At 52.2% G+C, this 25,415-nt stretch overlaps 9 protein-coding genes across 9 annotated transcripts; 5 read left to right on the top strand and 4 right to left on the bottom strand.

The window, feature by feature from the left end:
* Positions 1-60: 60 nt before the first annotated feature.
* On the top strand, positions 61-1,287 carry BD324DRAFT_452044 (putative ubiquitin-60S ribosomal protein L40 fusion protein). Its single transcript, XM_022012821.1, has 7 exons — positions 61-113; positions 181-200; positions 260-267; positions 450-607; positions 840-931; positions 986-1,045; positions 1,101-1,287. Exons 2-7 carry the CDS (start codon positions 189-191, stop codon positions 1,155-1,157), a joined length of 387 nt encoding a protein of 128 aa, XP_021870639.1. The 5' UTR covers positions 61-113; positions 181-188; the 3' UTR covers positions 1,158-1,287.
* BD324DRAFT_626358 (glycoprotease family-domain-containing protein) lies at positions 1,226-3,247 on the top strand. The gene is made up of 7 exons (XM_022015885.1): positions 1,226-1,629; positions 1,689-2,015; positions 2,071-2,172; positions 2,222-2,441; positions 2,512-2,873; positions 2,929-3,004; positions 3,057-3,247. The coding sequence occupies exons 1-7, from the start codon at positions 1,377-1,379 to the stop codon at positions 3,193-3,195; spliced, it is 1,479 nt and encodes a 492-aa protein (XP_021870638.1). The 5' UTR covers positions 1,226-1,376; the 3' UTR covers positions 3,196-3,247.
* On the bottom strand, positions 3,045-9,288 carry BD324DRAFT_452116 (hypothetical protein). The gene is made up of 9 exons (XM_022012822.1): positions 9,197-9,288; positions 6,899-9,135; positions 6,610-6,859; positions 5,463-6,560; positions 5,343-5,423; positions 4,073-5,290; positions 3,618-4,021; positions 3,522-3,568; positions 3,045-3,470 (listed from the first exon to the last, which is right to left on the bottom strand). Exons 2-9 carry the CDS (start codon positions 9,130-9,132, stop codon positions 3,445-3,447), a joined length of 5,358 nt encoding a protein of 1,785 aa, XP_021870637.1. The 5' UTR covers positions 9,133-9,135; positions 9,197-9,288; the 3' UTR covers positions 3,045-3,444.
* Positions 9,289-9,809: 521 nt separating this feature from the next.
* On the bottom strand, positions 9,810-11,119 carry BD324DRAFT_626349 (MED6 mediator sub complex component-domain-containing protein). Its single transcript, XM_022015884.1, has 6 exons — positions 11,016-11,119; positions 10,942-10,963; positions 10,861-10,898; positions 10,703-10,813; positions 10,475-10,664; positions 9,810-10,409 (listed from the first exon to the last, which is right to left on the bottom strand). Exons 1-6 carry the CDS (start codon positions 11,051-11,053, stop codon positions 10,044-10,046), a joined length of 765 nt encoding a protein of 254 aa, XP_021870636.1. The 5' UTR covers positions 11,054-11,119; the 3' UTR covers positions 9,810-10,043.
* A 162-nt stretch (positions 11,120-11,281) lies between these two features.
* Positions 11,282-13,419, top strand: BD324DRAFT_580459 (putative member of the MBOAT family of putative membrane-bound O-acyltransferase; the record flags this gene model as incomplete). Its single annotated transcript, XM_022013439.1, has 10 exons — positions 11,282-11,347; positions 11,401-11,627; positions 11,680-11,706; positions 11,757-11,883; positions 11,932-12,002; positions 12,060-12,411; positions 12,456-12,608; positions 12,667-12,774; positions 12,820-12,844; positions 12,884-13,419. 10 exons carry the CDS (start codon positions 11,282-11,284, stop codon positions 13,417-13,419), a joined length of 1,692 nt encoding a protein of 563 aa, XP_021870635.1.
* A 210-nt stretch (positions 13,420-13,629) lies between these two features.
* BD324DRAFT_452149 (hypothetical protein) lies at positions 13,630-14,686 on the bottom strand. The gene is made up of 4 exons (XM_022012823.1): positions 14,485-14,686; positions 14,141-14,433; positions 14,072-14,090; positions 13,630-14,020 (listed from the first exon to the last, which is right to left on the bottom strand). The coding sequence occupies exons 1-4, from the start codon at positions 14,567-14,569 to the stop codon at positions 13,797-13,799; spliced, it is 621 nt and encodes a 206-aa protein (XP_021870634.1). The 5' UTR covers positions 14,570-14,686; the 3' UTR covers positions 13,630-13,796.
* A 130-nt stretch (positions 14,687-14,816) lies between these two features.
* Positions 14,817-16,096, top strand: BD324DRAFT_579949 (peptidase M24, structural domain-containing protein; the record flags this gene model as incomplete). The annotated part of the gene is made up of 5 exons (XM_022013419.1): positions 14,817-15,328; positions 15,433-15,639; positions 15,690-15,787; positions 15,845-15,963; positions 16,010-16,096. 5 exons carry the CDS (start codon positions 14,817-14,819, stop codon positions 16,094-16,096), a joined length of 1,023 nt encoding a protein of 340 aa, XP_021870633.1.
* A 22-nt stretch (positions 16,097-16,118) lies between these two features.
* On the bottom strand, positions 16,119-22,782 carry BD324DRAFT_452712 (hypothetical protein). Its single transcript, XM_022012824.1, has 28 exons — positions 22,535-22,782; positions 22,433-22,465; positions 22,340-22,377; positions 22,193-22,291; positions 22,042-22,148; positions 21,961-21,998; positions 21,495-21,917; positions 20,034-21,446; positions 19,539-19,988; positions 19,260-19,480; positions 19,031-19,207; positions 18,733-18,973; positions 18,619-18,682; positions 18,374-18,572; positions 18,255-18,320; positions 17,923-18,216; positions 17,790-17,875; positions 17,673-17,741; positions 17,195-17,627; positions 17,124-17,145; positions 16,933-17,073; positions 16,837-16,881; positions 16,696-16,790; positions 16,571-16,656; positions 16,499-16,518; positions 16,378-16,446; positions 16,307-16,324; positions 16,119-16,257 (listed from the first exon to the last, which is right to left on the bottom strand). The coding sequence occupies exons 1-28, from the start codon at positions 22,611-22,613 to the stop codon at positions 16,169-16,171; spliced, it is 5,115 nt and encodes a 1,704-aa protein (XP_021870632.1). The 5' UTR covers positions 22,614-22,782; the 3' UTR covers positions 16,119-16,168.
* Positions 22,783-22,923: 141 nt separating this feature from the next.
* Positions 22,924-25,141, top strand: BD324DRAFT_601261 (chaperonin Cpn60/TCP-1 family). The gene is made up of 9 exons (XM_022013928.1): positions 22,924-23,038; positions 23,089-23,113; positions 23,169-23,315; positions 23,364-23,484; positions 23,531-23,624; positions 23,674-23,726; positions 23,766-24,561; positions 24,617-24,955; positions 25,007-25,141. Exons 1-9 carry the CDS (start codon positions 23,015-23,017, stop codon positions 25,094-25,096), a joined length of 1,689 nt encoding a protein of 562 aa, XP_021870631.1. The 5' UTR covers positions 22,924-23,014; the 3' UTR covers positions 25,097-25,141.
* Positions 25,142-25,415: the final 274 nt, after the last annotated feature.

Here is a 25,415-nt window from a genome sequence, read left to right as displayed (position 1 = left end):
TTTTGTTCCAAACGCCGTGAAACTCCGGAATCGTTCTCATCCGACACTGTATTGGAGCCTCAATGCTCGAATTCGGTTGTCAAGCTCGTTGTACCTGCATAGTAGAAGACAAGGTAAGTCTAGGCCAGCTATTGACTCGATCACTTGAGCTGATCTAAGCGCTCTGCTGTTTGAAATCAGTCTTCGCCATGCAGATCTTCGTGAGTCTTCTTCGCCCATTGATAATTGTTTGATGTGTAACTGACGATTTGTGTTCTAGGTCAAGACGTGAGTTGAGATTGTGTCCCGTTTCATCCATCCAAGCCTTGTTCTTCCGCGGCAATACTTCACTTGTGCCATACCCTGCATCGAGGAGTAGGAGACTGCGGTTAGAATCTTGGATGTGGAGGAGATCAAGAATTGGATGACAATGAATTGGAATATTCTGCTGACTCGGCCGCTTCCTTCAGCCTCACGGGTAAGACCATCACCCTTGAAGTCGAGTCTTCCGACACTATCGACAATGTCAAGTCCAAGATCCAGGACAAGGAAGGAATTCCTCCCGACCAACAGCGATTGATTTTCGCTGGAAAGCAGTTGGAAGACGGACGAACTCTTTCCGACTACAGTGAGTTTTCAAAGGGACAAGGAGCGACGTAGCGGGCATAGGGGGAATATCAGGGTCTATTTGGCAGGCCAAGAGACGCAACCAGGTGGATCAAGATGGCTAGAAGCGGAAAGGACCATCATCATCAATAGTCATCGCATCCGACATCAGAAATGAGGATATTCCCCTGCCGATCCGCTGCGTCGCCAGGATTCTAGCTCCAAAGTGTCAGGCCCATACTTACGCTGTACAGACATCCAGAAGGAGTCCACACTCCACCTTGTCCTTCGTCTCCGAGGAGGTATCATTGAGCCCTCCCTCAAGGCTCTTGCCTCCAAATACAACGTAAGTTTTCCCTCCTTCTTGCTCCACGTTTTCCAGCTCACGCCTTCCATTCAGTGCGAGAAGCAAATCTGCCGAAAGTGCTACGCTCGTCTTCCTCCTCGAGCCACCAACTGCGTGAGTGGAACGACAGAACGATATGACTTTCTCTATCAGCTCACTTTATCTTCAGCGAAAGAGGAAATGCGGTCACTCTTCCCAGCTCCGACCCAAGAAGAAGCTGAAGTAGTGGTGTAGAGTCTATTGTTCACATACGGGGACGTGGACTTGTATTTGGTAGTTTGGTATGCAACCAGTCTACGCGTGATAGGGTGTTTAAAAGGTTGATTGATCACGTCGGTTTATGAGGAAGCTCCGCTTGGTGAGGGGATGAACCAGTTGTCCGGAACCCGAACCCGATCATCGTGCATGGATCGTCCTGAGATGATGAGCCTGAGCACCTCTTCGAATGTCTAGCAGATCTGCGAGTGCCGGCCATTGCTTCTACTCTCCAAGCTGTACTGCGACCATAGCATTCGGTATTGCATATCGGAGACAGCCCTTTCCATCCACCGGAAAGTCAAAATTCCATTCCAAATGCCTGTCAATCGGGTTTTGTTGCCACCGCACATTCTCATACTTCACTGTAAGCCCCACTGCGAGCACCATGGTGGACAGTACCAACAAGGGGAAGAGGAAGGTCTCGCCTTTGCCAAAGCTTAGTCCGTTGCGATGAGTTCTTCATATTGACTACTGAGGCTGAATTCACTTTGTCGTCCAGACGGTCGTCTGCTCTGCCTAGGTATCGAAGGTTCAGCCAACAAATTCGGCTGTGGAGTCATCGCGCATTCGCCAGCGCCATCTGCTGAACCCGAGGCAGGCGAAGGGAGCAGCTCGACATCTGCTCACGCACGTCACAAGAATCCAGCAACGATCGTCACTGTGCTCTCAAATGTACGACATACTTACATCACTCCGCCGGGTGAAGGGTTCTTACCCTCTGATACGGCACGACATCATCGGGAATGGGCCATCAAGGTCATAAGTGAGGCTGTACGCAAGGCTGGTATCAGGATCTCAGATCTGGATTGCATAGCGTATACGAAGGGTGGGTTGCTAGAGAAAGCCTCTTACAGACTCGACTGATTGTGGTTGGTCAACAGGCCCTGGGATGGGTACACCATTACAGGTCGGATCCCTTGTCGCTAGAACTTTGTCGTTGCTGCATGGGATACCGCTCATTGGAGTCAACCACTGTGTTGGACGTGAGTCGAAATATAGATGTTGGCAGAGATTGTACTGACCACGGCTTAGACATTGAAATGGGCCGACAGATCACATCTTCACACAATCCCGTCGTCCTTTACGTCTCTGGCGGGAACACCCAAGTCATAGCCTACTCTCAACAACGGTACAGGATCTTTGGCGAGACACTAGATATAGCCATCGGTAATTGTCTGGACAGATTTGCGAGGATCATACGGCTCAGGAATGACCCGAGTCCAGGTTACAATATAGAATTGGAGGCGAGAAAGTGGGTTCAATGAGGTCTTACCTACATTGGACCACTCGGCTAACGTCGTCTCCCCCTCCTCCTCTCACAGAGGTCGTCGTTTCATTCCACTGCCATTCGGAACCAAGGGCATGGATGTGACGCTCGCTGGACTCCTGACGGCTATCGAACAATTGACCAAGGATAAACGTTACCGATCGTGGGATAGTCGAGCATCACGGGCTCAAGGCCGAGGCAGTGCCTTACCACCGGGAGAAGCATTAGTTGTGGAAGAAGATCAGGATAACCATATTGCCAATGGGCAAGAAGTAGCCACGGAAGAAGACGTCATTACACCTCAGGACCTCTGCTTCTCTCTCCAGGAAACTACCTTCGCAATGCTCGTTGAGATTACCGAGCGAGCGATGGCGCATGTGGGCGCGAAGGATGTCTTGATAGTCGGAGGTGTGGGCAGTAAGTGTCAAACACCACATGTGGGGGGAAAAGACCGTGCTAAGGCTCCGTCTAGGCAATATGAGACTACAAGAAATGATGGGCATAATGGCTTCTGAGCGGAATGGCAGGGTATTCGCAACGGACGAAAGGTGGGTATCAGCCAATCAGAAAAAATTCCTTCAGAGACTGACAAACTGTCAGCTTTTGCATCGATAATGGAATCATGATCGCTCAAGCTGGCCTTCTTGCTTTCCGAATGGGGCAGACTACCCCAATAGAAAAAGCCACGATCACACAACGCTTTCGTACAGACCAAGTGCACGTCAGCTGGCGAGCGTAGACGGGCTCTCACACCTCATCGGCGAGATTATGCATGAGAAAGAGGATACAAAGACAATGCACAGAATCTGTTTCTCGGTGGTTCTCATTCTCTTCTACTTTTTGGCTTCTTCTTCTTCTTCCTCCTCCTCGTTTTCTTCTCGTGCGTCGAGTCCTTCTCCCCTGTCCTCCTCTGAGCACTGGGCATGCGTCTTTCGAAATAATTACAAAGGTCAAGATGCGCATTCTACCCGTCCATGCCAGCTCTTACTTATATGTCGATTGGATAACCGATCTCTGAAAACAGAACGTCAGCCAGATCCTAAGATGTGGCGGTCGGTAACTCACTCTGGAAGATCAAACCTAGACTCTTCAGAGATACAGGCTTGACCAAGCTGGACCGCCTATCAGCAAGCTTACTAAGCACAGCACGGCGACACTCACTACCCGTCCACACCACTACTGAATGCCTCGCGCTTGTCGTCAGATGTCGCTAGTCCAGTAAGTGCAAAGATCTTAGCGCGACTTTGCAGGATCTTGGCGGGTGGCAATTTGATCTGTCCGGTAGAGTGCGGAGCAGAAGAAATGGGCTTGTGCTGAGTCGACCCAGAAGCAAGAGCAGAATTGGAAGACACATCCGGAGGAACTTCCGAACCCGGAGTTGACGCTTGTGATCCGGAACTCGGTCGTCGATTTGCTTCGATTTTCCGAATCGCTCGAGTCGCCTCGTGCCCGTTCAAAACTGGCATCGAAATGTCCATGAGGATCACATCCCAGTAGTTGGCGGGGGAGTTTTCAAAGACTTCAACTCCAGCTCCACCGTCGATTGCTTCTGCATACTCGATGCCCTGAATTTCATGTCAGCTTATGCAACTCAAACTGCGCCATTTACGACTCGCCTTCTTCTTCAGGAATGCTCCCAGAACGCGACGGTTGATGGCATTGTCCTCCACGATCAACACCCTCGGGATCCGCTCTCGTCTTGGAGCATTGATGGGTACCGTAGCCGCCTTCAACATGACGCCTCCATCCGCCAAGGAAATTGTGGATATGGCAGATCCAGGGGACCCAGGTTGAGGAGAATTGCTGATTCCAGCTGGCGGCGAATCATCAGGTTCATCAGATTTCTTAGGAGGAGACGTCTGTGATGTCCTTCTACTGGATGGATGGGCGGGGTGATGATACGTCACACCGCGTGGATGTAGGGCTGGCCGACCAATCTTGGTCGAAGGATCCATGCTGGTCTCGGCTGAGCGCCGCCGCAACAACGGCGCCCTGTTGGCTGACCTCTCGAACCGTCTCTGTGCCAGGTCGCTAATTGTAGCGTTGGACTCTTGACTGGCACCGGATGAGCCCCTTGAGAATCCAGGTCGATCTTCAAATGCGGCGGCGTGTTGAGATGACCGACGTTCAGAGTCGGGATCACGTTCGTCCAAATGATCAACGGCGATACACAATGCTTTACGGAAAGCAGCGGGTCCAATAGGCTTGTACAGAATCTGCAGTGATCCGGCATTCTTGCGCATATTGTCTCGGATGGAGCTTGCTTGCGAAGTTCGGCCGGGGGTGATGAAGATGATCGGGCGACCGTAAGATTGGACTTGTTCCAGAATTTCCTCATCTTCATGAATGACATAAACATCACCTTCGCCATTCTCCTTGAGCTCGAATCCTGCAGCTGCTGCGTAGGCACCAAGGACTTCCAACGACAACATTTGCCCTCGATAGTCTTCGGCAAAGGAGAAGAATGACAGCGACTTGCCACGCCCGGGATGAGAGGCCATCGACATAGCCGACGACACTGATGAGGTGTCTTCATCTTCCTCGACGACCTCGACATCGAAAGAGACGCGGATTTCGGTACCCATGCCTTCCGAAGACCAGACATCGACTTTGCCGTTGACACTTTCGGATCGGACAATGCTGTTGACAATAGCCAATCCAAGACCTGTTCCTGTCTGAAGGGGATTCTCCTGTGAGAATGGGTGAAACAGTTGATCCTTGAGGAACTCCTTTCCGATACCCTTGCCAGTATCAATAACGGCGATCTCGACTGGGATTTTCCGAGCCCCAGGTTCATGCGGCATTTCTCGGAGCGTCACTTGAACGTAACCGTCCTGCCAAAGCAATGTCAGCTCGATCGTCTCGTCCACAAGGCATGCAACTCACAGAAGTGAACTTGAGCGAGTTTCCAACCAAGTTCATGATGACACGACGTAGACCGCCCTTCTCGCATCGCACGACCCATCCCTTGATTTCGTCAGCAGAGCAGACACTCTTGAGACTCACCCTTTCCCGACTAGCGATGTCAATGACGGTCTCCACATGAGCAAGTCGACTAGATACTGAAGCTCGCTGCGCTCGAGGAATCAGGCCATGCGGAGCGTCTGGCGCGTAAAAGCTGCCGATCTCAGAGTCACCATGGAATTGCTTGGCCCGCTGGCCAATCCAACAGCCTTCAACTGTTTGCTCTACCAGAGTCGCAAGATTGACTCGGGAGAGCTTGATGGCACCAGATGAGCCTTGAGACGAGCCGCTGAGCTTGGTAAAGTCTAGGACGTGGTTGACAGTCTCGATTAACGAGTTGCCGCAAGTCTGCACGGTCTTGAGGAAGGACATTTGGTTCGCATCCAGGGTTGTATCGCTAAGTAGCTCGGCCGCGGCAAGGATTCCGTGCAGCGGGGTACGCAGCTCGTGGGAGACTGACGAGATGAGGATGCTTTTGGCCTTGTCCGCCATAACCATTCGGCGCCTCAGAACCGCAGATAGGATTATGACACCGATCGCTCGAAGGAATTGCAGTTCGTAGCCCTCAAGGGACTGACACGTCTGCTTGCAAGTATAGGTTCCCAGCAGAGCAAAAGGCTGATTGTCCACTCCGAAGATGGGGACTAGCAATCCGAAGCGCAGATCTTGGGGGAACATGTATCGGATCCAAGCAGGAGCAATATTCTCATAAATCCGGCCATCCTTGTGATCTCGGAGGAATTCTGACAACCTCTCGTGTTCGTCAGGATTGAGTGCCTTTGGAACCTGTTTATCGGTCGTCGAAGCGAAGACGGGTAAAGCATTGACACTGCCAAAAGCTTCACTCCTCTCGAAGACCGGCGATTGACCATCAGCCGAAATGAAGGGATCCGCACGATAGATTGTCGTTTTGCCAGTCGGTAAAGTAAATTCCATCATCTCAAATTGACTAATGTCCAGGATGAAAGCGCCCTCCATGTCAAGAGTTGAGCAAACGAGCTGTGTGGCTCGATTATACACATGATCCATCTTCGTGTTGACCTCGTTATTCGGCTTTGATGCAGAGCCGTCCATTTCAAGGCATTCTCGAGTGAATTTCTCCATCGAGACTTGAATCCTGTCCCGGAGGCGAAGTTGAAGCTATGCAGCAAGTCAGCGACACGTCCATGGCCTAATAAGATCGGCATACCTTGTCTCTCCATAGCTCCATCTCCCGCATGACAACGGACGCAAATTCCTTTAGGATCAATCTCGATCGAGGCGTGAACTCTGGGCGTGGCTTATCATCGATAATACACAGACTGCCAATGTTGTAACCATCCGGTGTTTGGAGCGGCGCTCCCGCGTAGAAACGGACGTGCGGGGGACCGATAACCTGAGGGTTATTGGCAAATCTCCAGTCTTTGAGCGCGTCCAGAAGGACGAATGGTTCGCCAGATCTAATGATCGTTAATATTCGTAGTTTAGTTTGTGCTTACTTTGACAAAATGGCATGACTGCACAGAGACTGCAGTCGTCCTGTAGTCTGGATGCCAAGACCAGACTCTGCCTTGTGAGATTGCTCTTCCGCGTCGATCAAGGCGATGAGTACGATCTTCGCAGAGAAAACCAGTTTAGTCATGTGGGCGATCCGGTCGAAGTTGACGTCGGCAGCGGTGTGCAAGATGTTGTAACGATACAGAGCTTTCCTCCGGGCAGCTTCATGGGGAGGCAAAGGCGCCGGTAACCATCCGAGCTGTTCAAAGAGTGGCCCGACTTGTGATGGCTGGGGGACCAAAGGAATGGCAGGTGCGGTCGGCGCCAGAGGCGAACCAGGTAACGAGGCTGAGGTCGTCTCGGCACTTTTCGCCTTGGCCTGGGTTGTAGGCGTTGCGGTCACCGTCGTACCAGTCTTTGAGGATGAACTCTGTGACACGTAGCTGTGATGCCTATCGTAGTTTGGCGGAGAGTCCACCAGACCGAAATAGTCCGTTGCACCGGCGACCTCGACGCTCCTCTCCAGGGGAACCGAAGCTGCTGGTATCCGATGCGCAGGCACGAAGACCCCTCGATGAGGTGGTCCTTGATGATCGCGCAGGGAGTTCTCTGGTGCCTTGCCTTTCGCTCGGCTTGGTCCTTCGTTTGGCGTACTAACAGGGCTCGCAGCGATGGTAGGAAGCAACGTTGCTCGGTCATTCGTGGTGGGATATGTTGTGGACACGCTTCGGATTAGTCCAGACCTAGATGTCCCAGGGTCCGAACTTGCACTGGAGCGAGGAGCAGCCGGATCCGGAGACACGACAGACGCCATGGGATCTGTGAGCTCTCGCTCGGGGCTAGGGACGCCCAGAGGAGCCAGGTCGGATTCACGCAGGTGCGACGAGGCCAAGCGGACTGTGGCAGCTGCAAAGTTGTAAGAAGGTAAATCAAGCTTATCTGGCCGTGGAGCGCGGGCTGTCTCTTCCTGCTTGTGAGGCGGCAAGTGTTCAAATTCGAAGGCTTTTTTGTTCGCATCAAGCACGCCAGAGATGTTGCGTTTCTCTGAAGTGGACATGGATCCGGATTGTTGCGATCCACCAGATGACGGTGTAGTGTCGATTGTGGTTGCGGTAGGGGAGAGGGTGGCTTTCTGTGATGATTCACTCGTCGATCCTGATGGCGAGTCCCCACGTACAAGGAGTCTGGCCGATCGAGATGGAGATGATTGGGATGAGCCGGTGCTCCGAACCGCCTCCAGTAGAGCATTCGGAGGATTCGGTATCCGGTTGGGATCGAAGAGACCATGAGCGTATGATCGGGCGAACGTCGACCAGCTCAGTCGCTCCCCAGAGGAAGGGGATACACTAAAGCTTGGAAGAGCAGATGTCGACGCAACAGAATGAGCTAGAGATCCGGAACGTCCGATGATTTGGGAGCCCCCAGACCCAGACGATATCGTCGACCCTCGTCTGGATCTTCCGGAAGATCCATCATGTATATCCACGGGCGCAGATTCCATTGCTGAAGCCCCGTCCGATGTTGCATCTGCTGGTCGTGCAGAGCCTAGAGACAGCATACCCATCATGTTTGACGCTGAAGAAACGTCTTCGCGCAAAAAAACTGCGAGACAAGAGTCGTCCTCTGCGGAGATCGCGCCTGTCTGCTGTCTCGGCGCATCAGATTCTTGCATCTCTGGCATCCCTTGAGGAGTCTCCGTAAGGGTCGGGCATTCTTCTTCCGCCGCCAACTGCGGTAATTGATCGTCAGGCACATAACTTGGATCATCCAACGATATTCCATCATCGTAATCCACGTCCTCTGAGAAATGACGAGAGGATGCACCGTGAGGTGGAGCTCCTGAGACTTCGGAATCTGAAGCAGAAGTGAGAGGTCGTCGACGCCGAGATGGAATTCGCTTCAGGCCTCGAGACGGTCCTCCTACGTTGTCTCCTGCCATCGTTGAGCTACGTAGAGGACTCTTCCGTGTTGACTGGTCTGCAGGCTGTTGTCCTGCTCCACTCGGTCCAGTGTCGGCCGGAGCAGCAGAGGCTGGTTTTGAAGGGCTAGCGCCGGGAGCTCCATCTCGTCCTGTGCTGGACCCCGAAAGAGTGATATGGTGAGAGGATGGATCGGTGTGAAGATGGTGCAGAAAAGCTGCGGAAGATCTGATGGCTAATGGCACAGGGGTAGCTGGGTCACTCTGCTGCCTGCTGGGACCAGCTTGGTTTTCGCCATGGTCAGAGGGTTTCTCCATGGTCTAGAGAGGACATGGATTGTCAGCTCTGACACGTGATCTGAGTTCGCCAGGCAGGGCTCACTTTGACCGAGCCGACCCCGGTAGATGAGACGATCAAGCCAGGATGAAACGGTGGGAGGACCCCCGGGTAATGTTTCTATTTCAGGTTTCGTGACTCAGCCCGCCAAAAGCGCCCAGTCACCTCTATCCCCCTGACCTCTGTCTCCGGGATGGAAACAATGAGAGACGATCAAGGGTACGTTGACAGAGTCACCAAGAGTAGGCCCACAGGATGGATTGACAAGGTATTGCTCGATCTAGACAGACGAATGTCATCAACCTGCCCTCCGGAGAAATTGAGATCCCTCCCACTGTTCCGAACGCCTGATGTCTTCCACAATGCAGGAGCTGATATCCTGAGGTTCCAAGTGTTACAGAGAATTCTCCAGTGGTCACCGTGTGTCCCAAGGGCAGTCCAGAAGCAGAGGATAAGAGAACGAGTACAGAGATACAAAGACTCCTAGCACCACAGAGAATTATTCGGGAGCAACGGGGAGGGGAGTGAGGGGCGACGACGAGCCCAGGTTCAAAGGTACGAAAAGCTCCACATTCGCCGAGTTCAGAAACGTCACGTGACTTATCATTATATATCGTCATAGGCCTTTAGCTGAGGGCAATTATCATCCAATGCTTACCTACACCAGGTTGAGGTACAGGTCATCAATAACGCTATGCATATGCATCACTCAGTGACCCTCAGGGTGCATCGACTACGATATCCTGCGTCGGTCGACTGCAGAGCCATCTCTACCATTTGAAAGCCCGGAGCCTCCACGGCTACCGATGACCGCAGTTTGGGGCATCATCAAGGCGGCATTCTCTGGCGCCGACTGATATCGAGCACCCTTGTCGTTCATCGCAGGAGGCATCTATACCAGCTTTCTTCCCGGGTTTTCCGGTGACGGGTTCTGTGCTTGTCGTGCCTGCTTTCCTAACTGCTCCAACTTTGAGCGACTGGCCTGCAGCGCATTATACAGCAGTAGATCTGATTGACCTTCGTCCAAACTAGGGTCGTCGGCAGTAGCAGCATTATTAGGTGTCACGGAAGCAGTCGCTTCCATTGAATCTTGCCGAACCAACATGGGTGTAAGGGGGATAGAGAGTCGACCGGCCGTTGACGTTGATGCTGTGGGCGGGGGTAATGATCGCCAAGAAGAGGGTATTCGAGGATTGGCAGGAGGGCGGGAGGCTGATAACGAAGCAAAAGCTTCGACGAGGAGGTGATTGGCGTTTTTCTACAGGAACAATCAACGTCTATGCGCTATGGATGGTCTGAGACTGCGAGGTACAAGGGCCTCACTAAGCGGGTATTGATAACATCGAACAGTGACGGTGCCAAGTAGACTTTGCCATCGAGGATGAAGAACATCCCATTGATGTCCACTCTTGAACCATCAGATTGAACTTCACGTCTTTGTATGAGGTATAAGGATGGAGCTCGACTGTGAGAAACGACGTATTCGAAGCCTCCACGGAAGGACGGGAGGTCACTGAGGTTTGAGCTGGGGGTCATGAGCTTCACACCCACAGTCGCTCCTGAGCAGCGCCATATAAGGGATCAAACACTCTTCTTTGAGTCCGTAATGCGTGATTGTTCGACTTGACATCCCAGAACGGGGACAATGCAAAATAGTCCAGGCTTACCGGCGGTCAGCATGCAGCGAGTCAGAGAGCTGGATATCTTACGCCTCATCAGGGTTTGAAAGTGTCCGGGTTGGAAGATGCTGTTGTACGTCAGTATTGCTGGACGCCCGGCAGATCACCCACATATATCCATTCGGGTGACGACCTCATCGTCGAGTAAGCATCGACATGGCTCTCATGTTCCCCACACGACTCACCAGTGGATATGCGACAGATCTAGCTCCGGTTCTGTCATGATCTCGACAGCGCAGTGATACTGGGTTGACCGTCAGGCATGGATTGTAGAGGGAAGTAGACGCGATGCCGCAACGTCATTTCGACATTTTCGGGAACGACTGATTTCTGCTACGCTCCGTTGACCTACTCACCGAGCATCGACCTTACCCGTCTGGGGAGGATAAGAGATCTCCGGGACGAGAGCAGGCAGTGGCCGGGTTCAGTCTCACGTCAGGCAACCACCATAATGCTCGGGGATGCACTGTTCGAAAAGCTGGCATCCGTAGCCGGTGCACCCATTAGTCAAATCAAGGTGGACCACATTTGCATCCTATGCAGAGTCCGACAAGCTGACGTTGTCCTCAGCTCATCAGTATACTACTAGTATCCTTCCCCATTGCCTCTCTTTACGGAAGGCTTCCCGCGAAACGTTACAATGTGGCCCACCTGTATTCGTTGATCGTATCCCTCATCTACCTCGTGCCAATCCTCGGCTTAGGAAGAGGAACGTTGCACCTATTGTTCAGCTGTATCGGCACGTACCTAATCGTAGTCATCCTGAGAGGACCCCTCATGCCCTGGACAGCGTTTATGTGAGTGCCTGTCGAATGTGGGCTGAAGAACACTGCTCAATATGTTGCCCAGCTTCTGCATGGGCCATTTGTTATACAAGTAGGTTGGAGCAGTTCAGACGCAGACCTAGGCTCATACGATCATGACAGCCACATATCACGCCTAGTAGCTGGTACACCAACATCAGAGATTGAGATCACGTTTACTCAAATGGTCTTCGTTATGAATCTAACAACCTTTGCTTGGAACGTGCATGATGGCAGGCGAAAGGTCGAGGTGAATAGCTCGCAGGGAATCCTCATGACTTAACGAACAAAACCTTAGGATCTTGATACGAGCCAACGAGCAACGAGGCTGGACCATGTCCCCACTCCACTGGCATTTCTTGGATACTGGTGAGCCAGAAAAAGATGGCCAGACGTCAGTCTTCTGACTATAGGATCGCTGCCCAGCTTCTTCTTCCCCTCAATGCTTATTGGCCCGTCTTTTGATTACGCAACCTACGATGCTTTGATCCATCGAACGCTGTACCAGAATCCACCATCCACCCACGGTGCCAAGCAGGACGTCAAGTCCACCACTCCCCAACGCAGGCCCTATGGAAGGAGACGGGTTGCGTACCTCCACCTCCTGATTGGACTGATATTCCTTGGCTTCTACTCGACGTACGGAACACGTGCAGGCTACGATAGAGTCCTCACTCCTGTATGGAAGCAGTGGACCTGGCTACAGAGATTCGGATTCATTCAGTTTGCAGGTTTTACAGCAAGAACCAAATACTATGCAGTGTGGAGTCTAGCGGAGGTGTGTCGATTCTGAAGCCCTGATTCTCTGCTGATGGTGGACAGGGCGCCTGCATCCTGACTGGATTGGGCTTCAACGGGTATGATCCGAAAACCGGAAGGTCGCTTTGGAACAGAGTCCAGAATGTCAACATACTCTCCATCGAATCTGCTGAGAGTTTCAAGGTCCTGTTTGACAGCTGGAACTGCAGGACGAATGTGTGTTACAAGCGAAGAATAAAACATCAGACTACCGACACTGATCAAAACTTATCAGGTCTGGCTACGTGACTGCGTCTACAAGCGTCTCACTACCAAGGGAAAGAAGCCGGGCACGATTCAGAGCATGGCAACTTTCATGACCTCTGCACTTTGGGTGAGTCCGGTTCCTTTTTTGACGATTAAAACACTCGCTGAAGTATCCCTTCAGCACGGCGTAGAGCCTGGATACCATTGTAGGTTACAGTGATCCCGACTTTTGCTGACTAATGTAGTGGCTTTTGTAACGGCTGGCATGCTTACATCTCTGGGCCGCCAATATCGTCATTTCGTTCGACCATACTTCCTGCCCCCTGCTGGATCCAGTTCGAGTCTATCTAAACGTGTGTACGATCTCATCGGCTGGTTTATGGTTCAGAGCAATCTGAATTACGTCGTGGCACCCTTTATGTTGCTCTCGTTCAGGAACTGCATGACTGCCTGGTCGAGGATGGGGTGGTATTCGCACATCATCATTGCACTCTCCATGGCTTTCTTCCAGCTTGGGGGACGGAGACGCTTGCGGAAAGGCATGGAAGGTCGACAAGCAAAGACGAAGCCGTCGTTCAAGCTTTCTCCACCATCACCGATGGTAGATGAGAAGCAGGAAACGGATTTCAAATGGGTGAGACATGCCTTGGAGAACCAGGGAGAAAAGGGTGTGCATGCGGATGGAGGGTTTGTAGACCGCGTTATGAGAGGTGCCGAAACACCAGGGACTGAGACGCCGAGAACGGTGGATGAGGAGCCGTTTGTTCACAAACAAGAGTAGAGCATCGACACTGAATGAATCAGGCGGGAAGACACCTATCTTCGTAACTCCGGCGAGCTTGACGAGACCGCATGTGGCCCATGGGCCGTGTTCGAGGCTGATTCACGTTGATTGACCCATCCCCCATGGCTGTTATCGCTGAAAGTTTCCAGTCGGTTACGTGAGCTGGTCCGGAGTGGTAAATCACTTCGAGGTGCTGGAGACATACCCTTAGGCGCATTTGGCATTGCGATGGCCAAATGATTTCTGTGGCGCAAGTCCGCCCCAGTTGGCACGGTCTCTGAACGGGACGCGAGCGATTACTGTCGGTCAGGTTGACGAACTGCCTTCTACCCGGAGATGAAACATTTCCGTGTCGGTGAGGGGGTCCTCGATCATCATTTTCCAGACGATACCATTTCTGAACCCTCCTCGTCGATCACTGGCCCGTTCTTCCACTTTGTCGGAGATGACAAGCGAAGCTGGCCCTTGTGCTTGCTTTTGAGGAGCGGATCCAGCTGTGGGATAGGGACAATATCCGAAGGCAGAGGCGGGCTTTCTGGTGGGACGGCTGGCCGTTTCGTCACGGGGTCAATAGTCCACGTCCCATCCCGGACCCAGCCTGAGTAAAGGGATCAGGGTCAGGGCAATGTGTGTGAATGCGCCGTCTTACTACATCTTAATACCTTGATCTAGTCGTGATGTAAGCAGTGATCCTTCCGCGTTGAGTCGGCACGCTCACCACCAAATTCAGTGGGATCGGGGTAGAAAGATGCCGACCACAATCGAGCATGCTCCAGACTCTAGAGACGCCGTTATCCCACGTTGACTTGTCTCCTATGGCTCGTTCATTCTGTAGCAAACGGTCCAGTCTCTGAATCGAGGGTGTCTCTCGAGAGATAGACTTGACAAATGATTTAGGCTGTGGATCCATTGCGGTAACAGTGTACGTTAGCGGCAGCTCAGAGCTGGTCGGTTGAGGATAAGCCTTTCCTGCTAGCCATAATTTGCGTCTGTGTTCAAAGAAGTCGACCCCTACGTATGCTTCAGCAGGAGACACTGATGCCTTCTCTCGACCCGACTGACCGTAGCTGGGAATGTTCGTCATCTGCGCGTCTGCCTTGGGCTTTTTGGTTTTGCTCGATTGCTTCTCCACCTGGGCCGAGGTCATAGCTATGAGTTCTTGCTCAATCGTCTCCGAGACTCTTCGCCGATCCTAATGGGTCAAACAGCGAAGCCAAAATTATTATTTCTGGCATTCTGGTAGTTGAATCGGCCGCCGACGGCACTTGCCAGCCGAAATGCCATGTCTAATGTTGATGGCTCATGCATCCGATGCGCCATTCCGCTATCGTTGTAGACTCCAGCTCCAGCAATGCGATTCACCATGTTATGACACCCTTACTTCACTCAAAACCATGCGACCTTCTCTGCGCCTGCTGTCGACAACAACGAAAAGTCGATTCGGAACTTACACTTTGTTGTCCCCAGATTCCGCTCTGACATCCTATCCGAGCCCTCGACACGTGCCGGGAAACATCAAGCGGCCTGACTACGTTCCCAGAAATTTCTTCACTGCGCCTTGGGGTCATCACGATCCACCGAAGGAGAGTCCAGAGGACGAAGTCGAAGGCAGGAGGATCCGTAAGGGAAGTGAGGAGGAGTCTAGAGTCCGAGAGGCTGGCAAGCTGGCTGGGCAAGTCCTTGCGCAAGTGAAAGCACTCATCGTAGTGGGTGGCGTGCTTGAGATGTATTGTACGATGACTGACGGGCCCCAGCCTGGCCGAACAACAGACGAGATTGATCAAGCGGTACATGGAATGATCGTCGCTGCCGGCGCATACCCATCAACATTGGGCTACACAAGCTACCCGAGAAGCTGCACAGTCGCCGTGAACAATGTCCTGGCACGTGAGTGTCCAGACCTTGTGTTAGCTACGAGACCTCCCTGAAAGTATCACCGTAGATGGTATCCCTGACTCGTGAGTGTTCGAAGCCTGACCTGGTAACGTCGCCGGCTTACAGGCCTGATAGGCGACCACTTGAATCGCACGACCTCATCAATGTGGACTTGACGGTCTTTCTCAATGGCCATCATGGTGACACATCAGCTACATTCGCTTTGCGGAGAGTCGATGACCAGGGTTTGGAATTAATAGAAAGCACGAAGGAGGCGTTGGAACAAGCTATCCGGGTCTGCGGACCAGGCGTACCGTTGAACGAGATTGGAAGAGTCGTCGAGTGGGTCCGTCGTCAATGACCCTTGGCGGCTTCTTTTTAATACAAGCCAGGGAACTCGCTGAGAAGCGTGGATTATGCGTCAATCGACAATTTGCAGGACACGGTATCGGCAGAAGATTCCATCAACCGCCTTACATCTTGCATCATCGTAAGGCTGGGTTCATCACGTTTGAATTGGCCAGGAAACTGACAATCATCGAGTCAGGCAATGACGATGACACGCTCATGCGGATCGGCGATTGTTTCACCATTGAGCCTATCTTGGTTCAAGGGCCAAATTCCAGAGGTTTCATCTGGGACGATGGGTTTACCATGTCCTCTGAGGTGAGCGCTGTCGATGCTCAAGCCACGCCGCTGACGCTTCAAGCAGAGCGGGGCCAGAAGTGCACAGTTCGAGCATCAAATCTTGATCACAGACGACGGCTGTGATGTTTTGACACGCTCGATCACCGACTGACACGGGACGTATTTGAAGTGCGAAGGGGATACATTCTGTATGACAACTATGCTAGACAAAAATGTATTATTTCTAAGATCTGAGTAGTTCAGCAAAGCGAACAAGATATTCCTCTGCGATACTGGAGAAGTAGAACTCGTGAGATGCGTTGTGCGCAGATTCTGTCACGATGTCAGAAACACGGAATACAATTCGCATCATGATGCTTACCGAGATTGTGCGCGAGCTCTGAGCATGTTCGATCAGCTGAGCCCCATCTTCAGGCGGATGAGACTACTCACCGTGAGCGATGCTGAAATACCAAGAGATGAAGGCATCTCCTTTGACCCCATTCTGGACCGGACCATCGTCTGCAAAGCCAATTAGGCAGGATTTCGTGACGTTCCACCACACTATACTCACGCCACGCTGAAAAATACCGCCTGAGTTGAGTCGTCAGCCAAATGTATGACAGACGTCGTTATATCGCCTCACGCATTACAGAATATACTGCCGGCCCGGTTGAAAGCTATAAGCGGTCCTTCGTGGTCCCAAAAGATGTTCATGACCCCAGGTGCGAGCTGCCAGTGATCAGCTCATGTCTTGGGATGATAACATACGTTGTAAACATTTATAATCGGTAGCAAAATGTCCGCGCAGAAGCGTTGACAGATTGCAAGTTTATCTTGTAGAAATTGACCATGATCAGGGATGTCTAATGATGTGTCAGCGTCAGGCCAGTACCGCACACCAGTCCGCACCTCTTGGAACCCAGATCTTAAGCCCATGGCGTCCTGGATCGATGGCTGAATCGACAAATCAAATCAATACCCTCTCGTGAGACCGAACTGTCTCACCAAGTACAATATCTGCTTGCGCGCTGGCGTCACAGTACTCTTCCTGACTTTCTGACACGTCGCGAACAGCCTGCCGACTGTCACGGATTTGAGTCCCCATCTCGGGTCTCGAGGCATTGATTGCTTTTTCCACGGTATTACCTGTGATCTCATGAGCAATCCTGTGTGGCGCAGATTGTAGGGGCTCTTACGAATAGACTGAAGGTCTGTGGGCTGCGGGAACATTACTTCCTGGTCTATCTACAAATGCCGCCACACTCACCCGTTTAGTAGTTTGCGTGGAGGTGCCGCCACCATGCACCGCAGTGGCCCCGTTCATTGCCCCGCTGAGCCCAGAAGGCGAAGGCAGGATACCCGACATGCCTGGAAATGCGCCTGGAATATTACCAGCCTGGAGGTCCTTACTACCTGATCGCTTCAACTTGTTGAGTAGAGATCGAGTCTTGCTAGAATTGGAAAAGCTCTCTTTGTCGACCGCCGTATCGCGTGATTCTGAAGACTTGATGGACAAGTCATCACCGTTCGCATTCGGCGGAGGTGGTCGAGGAGCTTCTGCAGCTGCGACCGCTGCCGCCTTCTCCCGGTCTCTGGCAGATTCTGCTTTGAGTCGTAATTTCTCCTCTCGCTGCTGATTGAGAATCCTGTCGACATTGAATCCTCGCTTCTTGAGCGCCATAAGAGGGGTAGAGAGAATGCTTCGATGGCTCAACCGGGCACATATAGAAGCATCAATGACTCACGAATAAAGTAAAAGCGCATCATCTGCTTTGGGCGACTTCAGCAGAATACTGCACAGTGCCGAGGCGATACTGCAATGAGGATCAGCTAGATCAGAGACCCTGTAGTGAATGACTCGCTCGTAATCATCTGGCTGGGCTGTGAGCGACACAGTCAAGATGATGCCCTTTCCTCGGGCGTGCGTCCACGCAGTAGCGTATAGCATCTAAGATCCGTAAGGCTGAAGGCTGCTAGAAGAGCGAAGTCACCAACCTCTCGATGATTATATTCCCGCTTGCCCTGCCTGTATGTATATCTTGCTTCCAGCTCTCTCACCTCCGCCACCTGGAAATTCCCATCCTTGCTGAGCTGCTCCACACTGTAATCGGAGTGTTTCCGTCGAGCCTCAGCCAAGAAGATGGTGAGGCGTTCGAGGACGTGGCGGCAGAGCTGCTTGGCTTGGTCGGACGTATTTTGGACGGGATGATGGGGAATGTATTCAGTCTTGACTAAAGAGCTGAGTGACTTGGCTCCGAGGTGCTCGTAGAATGTCTCGAGTAGTTGCTCCTACATGATGTCAATTCTGAGGTGGGTCTGACACACACCTCTGGAGCGGCCAGTATCTGCTTTCCAAAGTATTGCATCATGGTGATGTTGTCATTCAGTGCGACCTGGAAGGAGTTGCTTCAGCTTGACGGCCTCTAGGCGTCAATTCCGTGCTCACATCAGACGCTTTGGCTAACACCCATTCTCTTGAATATTCCTCTTCGCTTCCACCCCAAGAGCCGAACATTTTCTTGCTCTGACTTTTCACAGGAACTCGTTGCGATGCGAGAACGAAAGCGGCGGACTTCATGGCCGATCGAATACCAAAATCAAAATTCGTCCAATTAGCAGCGAGCAGTCGAAGCTGGTCGAGGTATCTAGGGGGTCGTTAGTGTTGATCGCATGGTAGAGTTGTCGACTGACTTGTCCGGCGACCCTGCCTGCTCTAGCATGTGTTGTGGATCACGAAGCAGAAGCCGGGCGACGTCTGGCGCATAACATCAGCAGGGATACAGGCATTTCCTCAACTCCGCTCACCCTTGACGGAAGGCTCCGACCTGACTCCGCAGTATCGCAGGAATAGATTGCCTCGCTCTCCAAAGTCGACAAAGGTGAACGAACTTTTGTAAGGGCTTTCACTGCCGTCTTTGGGAACGAAGTAAACCTCAAAAGGTTTTGCGAGGTAAACTCCCTTCTCAGATTTGACTGGTATAAAACTCGCGCTTTGCAGGCGCTCAATGGATGATTGGACAGAGTTGCCGATTCTGGTGGACAGGTACTGGAGGGAATGTTAGCATTTGAACCCGTACTGGAGTGCTTCGGCTTGATGTCTCACTTCGAAGACTGCGCGCGCTTTGACAATGTCTGTGATTGGCGGCGACAACAAGGCATTGACAAGCTTCTCCATCGGCGGGTCAGTTGCAATGCGGAGTTTTGCTGAATTCTCTGGAGTTGCGATGAATGGCTCGGCTATGGCGAAACCGAGGATGGCACATGCTTTATTCGAGAAGACCTGTCGAACGCTTGAGCCTGCAATCACAGACCAAAAGTGTATTCGAGCTTACCTCTCCAGGCTTAGCGAGAACTCTGGCCCCTGTGGGTGTGGTAGCCGGTAAGAACGCCACGCCAGCGAAAGCTGAAGGATCAAAATTGATGTAATGGACATTCAAGTTCGCAAGTAGATAAACGAGAGCTCGTTCGCTCGTAGGCGGACGACCCGCCGCTACTCCCAATAGCTCATCAATAGGAGGATATTTCCTCAACCCTAAGGAAAATAGCATCTTCGCTGAAAATCATTCGCTGATTCAGCAGCGGCACATGAGCTTCTACTCTGGCGAACCCACCTTCATCTGAGTTAGATCTCCATTTTCCATCGCCCCAATCCAATAACGGCATTCCTAAATTCCGCATGGCTTCTGTCGGCTCGTAGAGCTGATGCGGTTTTCTCCTGGCGATAGGAGCCTTGTCCTGGCCCTCGACTGTCTCCACTTCCAAGGGAAAGGCTGCGGTCTGCCGCAGCCTTGCAAGCTCCTCGCTGGTCAAGGTATCTTTGACCGAGACAAGATACTTCATGAGATCCTGACATGTCCAGGATCCTCCGCCAACGAGTCGAGAAAAGACAAGTTGTAGATCGACAGTCTTGCGGACACCGATTCCGAGAAGCATTTTTTCCATTCCACCACGGATGGCCGTATTCTTCGGGAATGCCAACGTAGGTAGATCGTCAAACAAGAGGTTCTTCTCAAAATATGCTTCGCTAGGTCTTTTGAATCCCGCCTTGGTTGGAATGCAGGCTACGTTTTTAAGCTCCAAAGCAATGGCCGATTGTTGATTCGCACTTATGGACTGCCACGCTCTGCCCATCAATGCCAAAACTCTCTCAGCAAAAGCTGGAGATGCTCGAATATCCGTCTCCGGGTTTGCACCAGGAGCCTCAGACATCGGAGGGGTAATCAGGAAAGTGATATACTGCACAAGAGAAAGCTCCGTCCAGCCAAAAACGTCATAAATTGAACTGCCTTTGAGATCTTTGGTGACAGTGTATGGAATGGTGTGCTGAGGGAGTGGCATGTCGGTAGGGATTGAGGAACTCTGCGGTTTAATGAACGTCTGGACGATTGACAAGGGGACGACTTTGCCACTTTCCTGGACCATGACCGCTGCATCCAGCAGCCTCGCTCGCATCGGAGCGTTGTATCCGTCGACGCCTGCGACCTTTTGCCACCATTTGAGACACAACGTCATCTCCTCCTCTGTGAGAGGTCGAGCGGATAATTGTTTGACCACGTCTTCGAGAATGACATCGCGGAGAAGCATCTGATCTCGAAGTCGAGCAACTGTGCGCGAGGCTGCTTCTACGGCCCGAGGGGTGATGACCGGCAAGTCCGGCAAGAAAGCTTGAATCTCCGCGTTGGGTAAGCGGACCTCCTTCACGGGCAAGACTCCTGCAGTCGACAGCATCGGTAAGCTCTTGTTGTCAGTCGAGCAGTCAAAAAAGGCGGATTCCATGCCTTGCCCGACCATAGCTGACGGTGTCGTGGGTCTGAAGGAGAAGAATCGCAGAGTGTGTAACCCTCTTGTTATCAACTGCTGACGCGTTTCTTCATCGCTGACAGATGTTGTTGACCATAGCAGTTGCAAGTCTTGGAATTCAAGCTCGTAGACTAATCGACTGAGATATCCTCCGATCCATAAAAGTTCCTTATTCCATAGGGATACATGTCTGTCGACCAGATCGATGGATTCTCGTTCGACTGTCGGGATGAATCTTGCCGCTAAATGACCGCCAATACCTGTGGTCTGACTCGTGGCTTGTCCTATGAAAACTTTTGCTGATTGATCGCTGTCGAGCGAAGGGCATAGACCCTCAAACACACGTCCAACGTCTTTCGCAGGGGCGGACGGACCAGCGTCATCGGGAGTCGGTTGTTCTGATTCTCCTCGCGAGAACACGAGACTCGCTGGCATCGTTTTCGGCGGTGGCTTCTTTGTCGCTCTTTCCAACTCTCGCCCAAACGATGTCGTCACTGAGACTTTGATCTCCGCTTGATAAATTTGGATCTCTCTGTGAAGTGTTGTCGTTTCCATCGGATCGTGAACGGGCTCGGGCGGAGCCGGCGGAGGAGCAGGAGCAGGAGCAGGACTAGAACGGCTGAAAAATGAGGATGATAGGAAATTTGATAGCGCTTTAGTAGGCTTCGAAAGACTCGGCAACGCAATGGGTGCAGCGATAGGAGGAGTGAATCCAGTGGCTGGGCCATACCTGTCAGCGGGGCCCGTTTCCTCTTCTGAATACTTACCCGCGAGCCATTGGCGAACCTTTGCCTTGATGACCATTCCCGTCGCGTCGACCCCCGTGATGGTCATCATACCTCCCGCACTGCTCGTCTTCAGACCCCGTTTGATCACTCTGTCCTTGCCTTTGACATCTTTGGCGACTTCCAACACCTTGATATCATCGACAAGCATGTCAATCTTCTTTACTGTTCGCATGAAGGTAAGACTGGTGATCAGAAACCTCGCGAGATCAAGCGGTCCTTCAAGGAGGGTCGGCTCCCTCAATGTCATGATGAAGGTTGTCCATGGATGACCGGTAGACGAAGGCTCGACTTTGGATGTCGAAGGGTCCGGCGGCAGATCACCGGATCTCGCCAGAAGCTGGTCTTTCCCGTCCTTCCAGTAGAATCCCATCCATTTATCGCCTGATTCGACGAATGGATCATCTGCGTCCTTCAGCCCCAATCGTAAGAGGCTCCTTCGGCTCACCGCAGACGCTCCACAGCGAGTAGAAACCAACTCCGAATCTTTGTTGATTGTTAGATATGGGGTGTTGACACGCCAACTCACGCTCCGATCTTCTCCTCATCTGGATTACCTTCGGCAATTTTCTTGAGCCTCTGCCAATCTTGTGCACGGAAAGGTATCCCGTCGTTGCTCACAACGTATCGGACGATCTGGATTGGTCAGAACCGTGACATTCCTTATAAAGCTGACACACCTGATCCTTCTTCGCATTCGGCAATCTAGATGGTCCACCGCCGCCCTCTAAGGCGTCAAGGCAAGCTTGGGTGTAAAACTTGACTTGGACGTGCTCCGCCTACCGTACATCGTGAGTGCTGACTCTGAAGAGGGTCGAGTAGCTCACTCTTGCGTCATCTGCGTTTTGAAGGAGTTCTCGGAAGACTGGACAAGCTTGATCAGTCCTCGACGTCTAATTCTGACAAATCGTTGCACTCACTGGTGTGCTCGCCCGAGTAACGGGCCAGGATTTCTGCGATATGCAACAGTCAGAACGGACATCTTCGAAGACTTGTTGAGATTTCGTTCTCCCAGAACTTACTGTCTATCAACGCCCGCTGGTTCACTTCGACCGTCTCGTCCACACCAGAGCTCCAGAGATCGGCCCTGGGTGGCGGCATGTTTGATTGCAGTTGAACCGGCTGGAGAGACAAACAGCTTTGTTTGGCTGCTGCTTGCAGTCTTTGCAACTGTTTTTGAGCCTCTCGACCAGCTATTCAGGCCTGGGTCCGAGTTGCCAAAGTCCTCGAGTCTGAGACTCGCGTCGACTGAGATTGTCCTCAAACGCCCAGCTCCGGGCATCTCAGACAATGACCTCCACCGGGTGTTCCAGGATTGATAACGAGCTTCTGACTGACACCTGAAAACACCACGTCATGGCCGTGGTTTCGCGTTCTTGAAATGTTGAAAGCGTGCAGCGACGAGCTCGGTACTGTAGAGTTGCACACCCTCAACGCTTCACAGCCGCAGCGACAAGTAGAAGTAGCTCAGTCGCAGAGAAGGACCTGGATATCCACTCAAGATGCAGGGAAGATTACCGCAAATGGTGCGTTTTGGCCAAGGTCACCATCAAGCCGTACTGACCAGTTTCAACAGCAACCTACAGTGGTTCTGCTGAGAGGTGAGCGGAATCGACTCATATAGCCTTTGGAGCCTGCTGATCAGGCTGTAAACAGAGGGAACCGATACCTCTCAAGGAACACCTCAGCTATTATCCAACATCTCAGCGTGTCTTGCCGTTGCGCAGACTATCGCGACGACGCTCGGACCAAGAGGGATGGATAAGCTCATTGTGGACGAGCGAGGCCAGGCGACGATATCCAGTAAGATCCATCGCGCTCTCCTCCTCCGTTGAGACTTACCACGAGCAGATGACGGCGCCACCATTCTCAAGCTTCTGGACATTGTTCATCCTGCAGCTCGTACATTGGTGGACATTGCTCGCGCTCAGGATGCTGAAGTAGGAGATGGAACAACCAGTGTGACATTACTGTGAGCTCGCTCCATTAGTACCTGACCGTGGCTCATGTGGACACAGCGCTGCAGAGATACTGAAAGAGGTGCGGCCATATGTTGAGGAGGGTGTCGGTGTGCATGTTATCGTCAAAGGCTTGAGGATGGCGAGAGATTTGGTGAGCTGCCTTTTTCAACAGCGATGTTCACCTGCTTACTCTGCGGTAGGCGATCAAGAAGATCAACGAGATAGCTGTCACTATCGACAAGTCCGACTCCAAGTGCGCAATGTCTAAGGACTCCTACTGACGACCCCACAGGAAATTCCACGAGCTTCTTCTGCAATGCGCATCCACATCTATGTCATCAAAACTCATCCACTCTCAGACTCCCTTCTTCGCCCAGATGGTCGTCGATGCCGTCATGTCTTTAGATCAGAAGGACCTCGATGAGTCTCTGATCGGTGTGAAAAAGGTGCCCGGAGGCGGAATGCAAGACAGCATGTTGATCCGTGGGGTGGCTTTCAAGAAGACTTTCTCATACGCTGGATTTGAGCAACAACCGAAATCATTCAAAGATCCCAAGATTCTGTGCCTGAATGTCGAGCTGGAACTCAAGGCGGAGAAGGACAATGCCGAAGTCCGAGTCAACGAGGTGTCAGAATATCAGGCTATTGTGGATGCCGAATGGTCCATCATCTACCGCAAATTGGAAGCCATCGTCGCCACTGGCGCCAAGGTTGTCTTGTCGAAACTGCCGATTGGTGATCTAGCGACTCAGTACTTTGCAGACCGGGACATTTTCTGTGCGGGGCGGGTCACAGCGGATGACCTGAAGAGAGTCACTCAGGCTGTCGGCGGTTCCGTCCAATCAACTTGCTCTGATATCGAACCGCATCACCTTGGAACGTGTGGATCGTTTGAAGAGAGGCAGATAGGAGGAGAGCGTTTCAACTTGTTCACCGAAGCTTCAAAGACCAAGACGTGTACCTTGATCCTGAGAGGAGGAGCTGAGCAATTCATCGCTGAAGTGGAGAGAAGTTTACACGACAGTATCATGATCGTGAAGAGGGCAATCCAGAACAACCATGTCGTGGCAGGAGGTGGAGCTTGCGAGGTGAGTGACCTGGCTGGGGAGATTAGCGTGCAGACGGCTGACTCTGGTGGGATAGATGGAGATCTCTAAATTCCTGCGGAACCACTCGCGCACAATCATGGGCAAGCAACAACTCATCGTGGGATCCATGGCCAAGGCCTTGGAGATTATCCCGCGACAGATTTGTGATAACGCCGGTCTGGATGCCACAGATATCTTGAACAAGCTGAGGATGAGACACGCCCAAGGGGACGTCTGGGCAGGTGTGGATGTGGATGCTGAGGGAGTCGAGGACAACATGAAGCGATTCGTTTGGGAACCCGCGTTGGTCAAAACGAATGCTTTGAGCAGTGCAGTCGATGCTGCCTGTCTGATCTTGAGCGTCGATGAGACTGTTCGGAACCCACAGAGCGAGGTGAGCCAGACCTTGTATTCCCGTGCCTCGCATCGCTCACGATCACGGTAGCAACAACAGGCCGGTCCTCCTATGCCTCGGGGTGCTGCACAGAGGGCTTTACGTGGTGGTGCTCGTGGACGTGGTATGGGAAGGAGATAGACAGTGTACAGAGTCGAAAAGCAGCATTGCATGCATGTGCCATAGCATTAAGAGTGTGCTGGGTGGCACACACTCCGTGGATGATATCCGGCCGACGGACTTTAGGGATTCGGTCCAGCTCTCAATGTTAGATATCCCCCCCGTGTCTTGTCGACAACACCCATGAGGGACGAGAAGACGGGACGCAGGCCGTATCGTTATCTGGCGTCTTCGTTGTAAGGGTGCCTTTCATCAGGGTCGTCCTCCCTCGAATCTCCCTTTCGTTCAACGCGTACCTAGACGCCGAGCGAGGTTGAATCCAAGACCTGTACCATGTCAA

This window comes from Kockovaella imperatae, assembly GCF_002102565.1.
Source record: "Kockovaella imperatae strain NRRL Y-17943 chromosome Unknown BD324scaffold_7, whole genome shotgun sequence".
In the NCBI taxonomy this organism is placed as follows: Eukaryota; Fungi; Basidiomycota; class Tremellomycetes; order Tremellales; family Cuniculitremaceae; genus Kockovaella; species Kockovaella imperatae.
The sequence above is the reverse complement of the archived record's forward strand: the minus strand, read 5'-3'. Positions and strand labels throughout refer to the sequence as shown.

What these genes read in the sequence shown, in the direction of transcription:
- BD324DRAFT_452116 (XM_022012822.1), bottom strand. Translation starts at nt 9,132, where the DNA reads ATGGAGAAACCCTCTGACCATGGCGAAAACCAAGCTGGTCCCAGCAGG. An exon ending in AGTCATGCCATTTTGTCAAA is followed by an intron (nt 6,860 to 6,898) that starts GTAAGCACAAAC and finishes AACGATCATTAG; the next exon opens with ATCTGGCGAACCATTCGTCC. An exon ending in GAGCATTCCTGAAGAAGAAG is followed by an intron (nt 4,022 to 4,072) that starts GCGAGTCGTAAA and finishes CATGAAATTCAG; the next exon opens with GGCATCGAGTATGCAGAAGC.
- BD324DRAFT_601261 (XM_022013928.1), top strand. Translation starts at nt 23,015, where the DNA reads ATGCAGGGAAGATTACCGCAAATG. An exon ending in AGGGAAGATTACCGCAAATG is followed by an intron (nt 23,039 to 23,088) that starts GTGCGTTTTGGC and finishes CAGTTTCAACAG; the next exon opens with CAACCTACAGTGGTTCTGCT. An exon ending in TACAGTGGTTCTGCTGAGAG is followed by an intron (nt 23,114 to 23,168) that starts GTGAGCGGAATC and finishes GGCTGTAAACAG; the next exon opens with AGGGAACCGATACCTCTCAA.
- BD324DRAFT_452149 (XM_022012823.1), bottom strand. Translation starts at nt 14,569, where the DNA reads ATGACCTCGGCCCAGGTGGAGAAGCAATCGAGCAAAACCAAAAAGCCC. An exon ending in GACGAACATTCCCAGCTACG is followed by an intron (nt 14,434 to 14,484) that starts GTCAGTCGGGTC and finishes AAGCATACGTAG; the next exon opens with GGGTCGACTTCTTTGAACAC.
- BD324DRAFT_452712 (XM_022012824.1), bottom strand. Translation starts at nt 22,613, where the DNA reads ATGCCGCCACCCAGGGCCGATCTCTGGAGCTCTGGTGTGGACGAGACG. An exon ending in TTCTCGCTAAGCCTGGAGAG is followed by an intron (nt 19,208 to 19,259) that starts GTAAGCTCGAAT and finishes AGCGTTCGACAG; the next exon opens with GTCTTCTCGAATAAAGCATG. An exon ending in GATGCGCTTTTACTTTATTC is followed by an intron (nt 17,628 to 17,672) that starts GTGAGTCATTGA and finishes GAGCCATCGAAG; the next exon opens with CATTCTCTCTACCCCTCTTA.
- BD324DRAFT_452044 (XM_022012821.1), top strand. An exon ending in CTCTTGCCTCCAAATACAAC is followed by an intron (nt 932 to 985) that starts GTAAGTTTTCCC and finishes CCTTCCATTCAG; the next exon opens with TGCGAGAAGCAAATCTGCCG. An exon ending in CTCCTCGAGCCACCAACTGC is followed by an intron (nt 1,046 to 1,100) that starts GTGAGTGGAACG and finishes CTTTATCTTCAG; the next exon opens with CGAAAGAGGAAATGCGGTCA.
- BD324DRAFT_626349 (XM_022015884.1), bottom strand. Translation starts at nt 11,053, where the DNA reads ATGACAGAACCGGAGCTAGATCTGTCGCATATCCACTG. An exon ending in CGTCACCCGAATGGATATAT is followed by an intron (nt 10,899 to 10,941) that starts GTGGGTGATCTG and finishes GACGTACAACAG; the next exon opens with CATCTTCCAACCCGGACACT. An exon ending in GGCGCTGCTCAGGAGCGACT is followed by an intron (nt 10,665 to 10,702) that starts GTGGGTGTGAAG and finishes CTCAAACCTCAG; the next exon opens with TGACCTCCCGTCCTTCCGTG.
- BD324DRAFT_626358 (XM_022015885.1), top strand. Translation starts at nt 1,377, where the DNA reads ATGTCTAGCAGATCTGCGAGTGCCGGCCATTGCTTCTACTCTCCAAGC. An exon ending in AGTCAACCACTGTGTTGGAC is followed by an intron (nt 2,173 to 2,221) that starts GTGAGTCGAAAT and finishes ACCACGGCTTAG; the next exon opens with ACATTGAAATGGGCCGACAG. An exon ending in GTATTCGCAACGGACGAAAG is followed by an intron (nt 3,005 to 3,056) that starts GTGGGTATCAGC and finishes ACAAACTGTCAG; the next exon opens with CTTTTGCATCGATAATGGAA.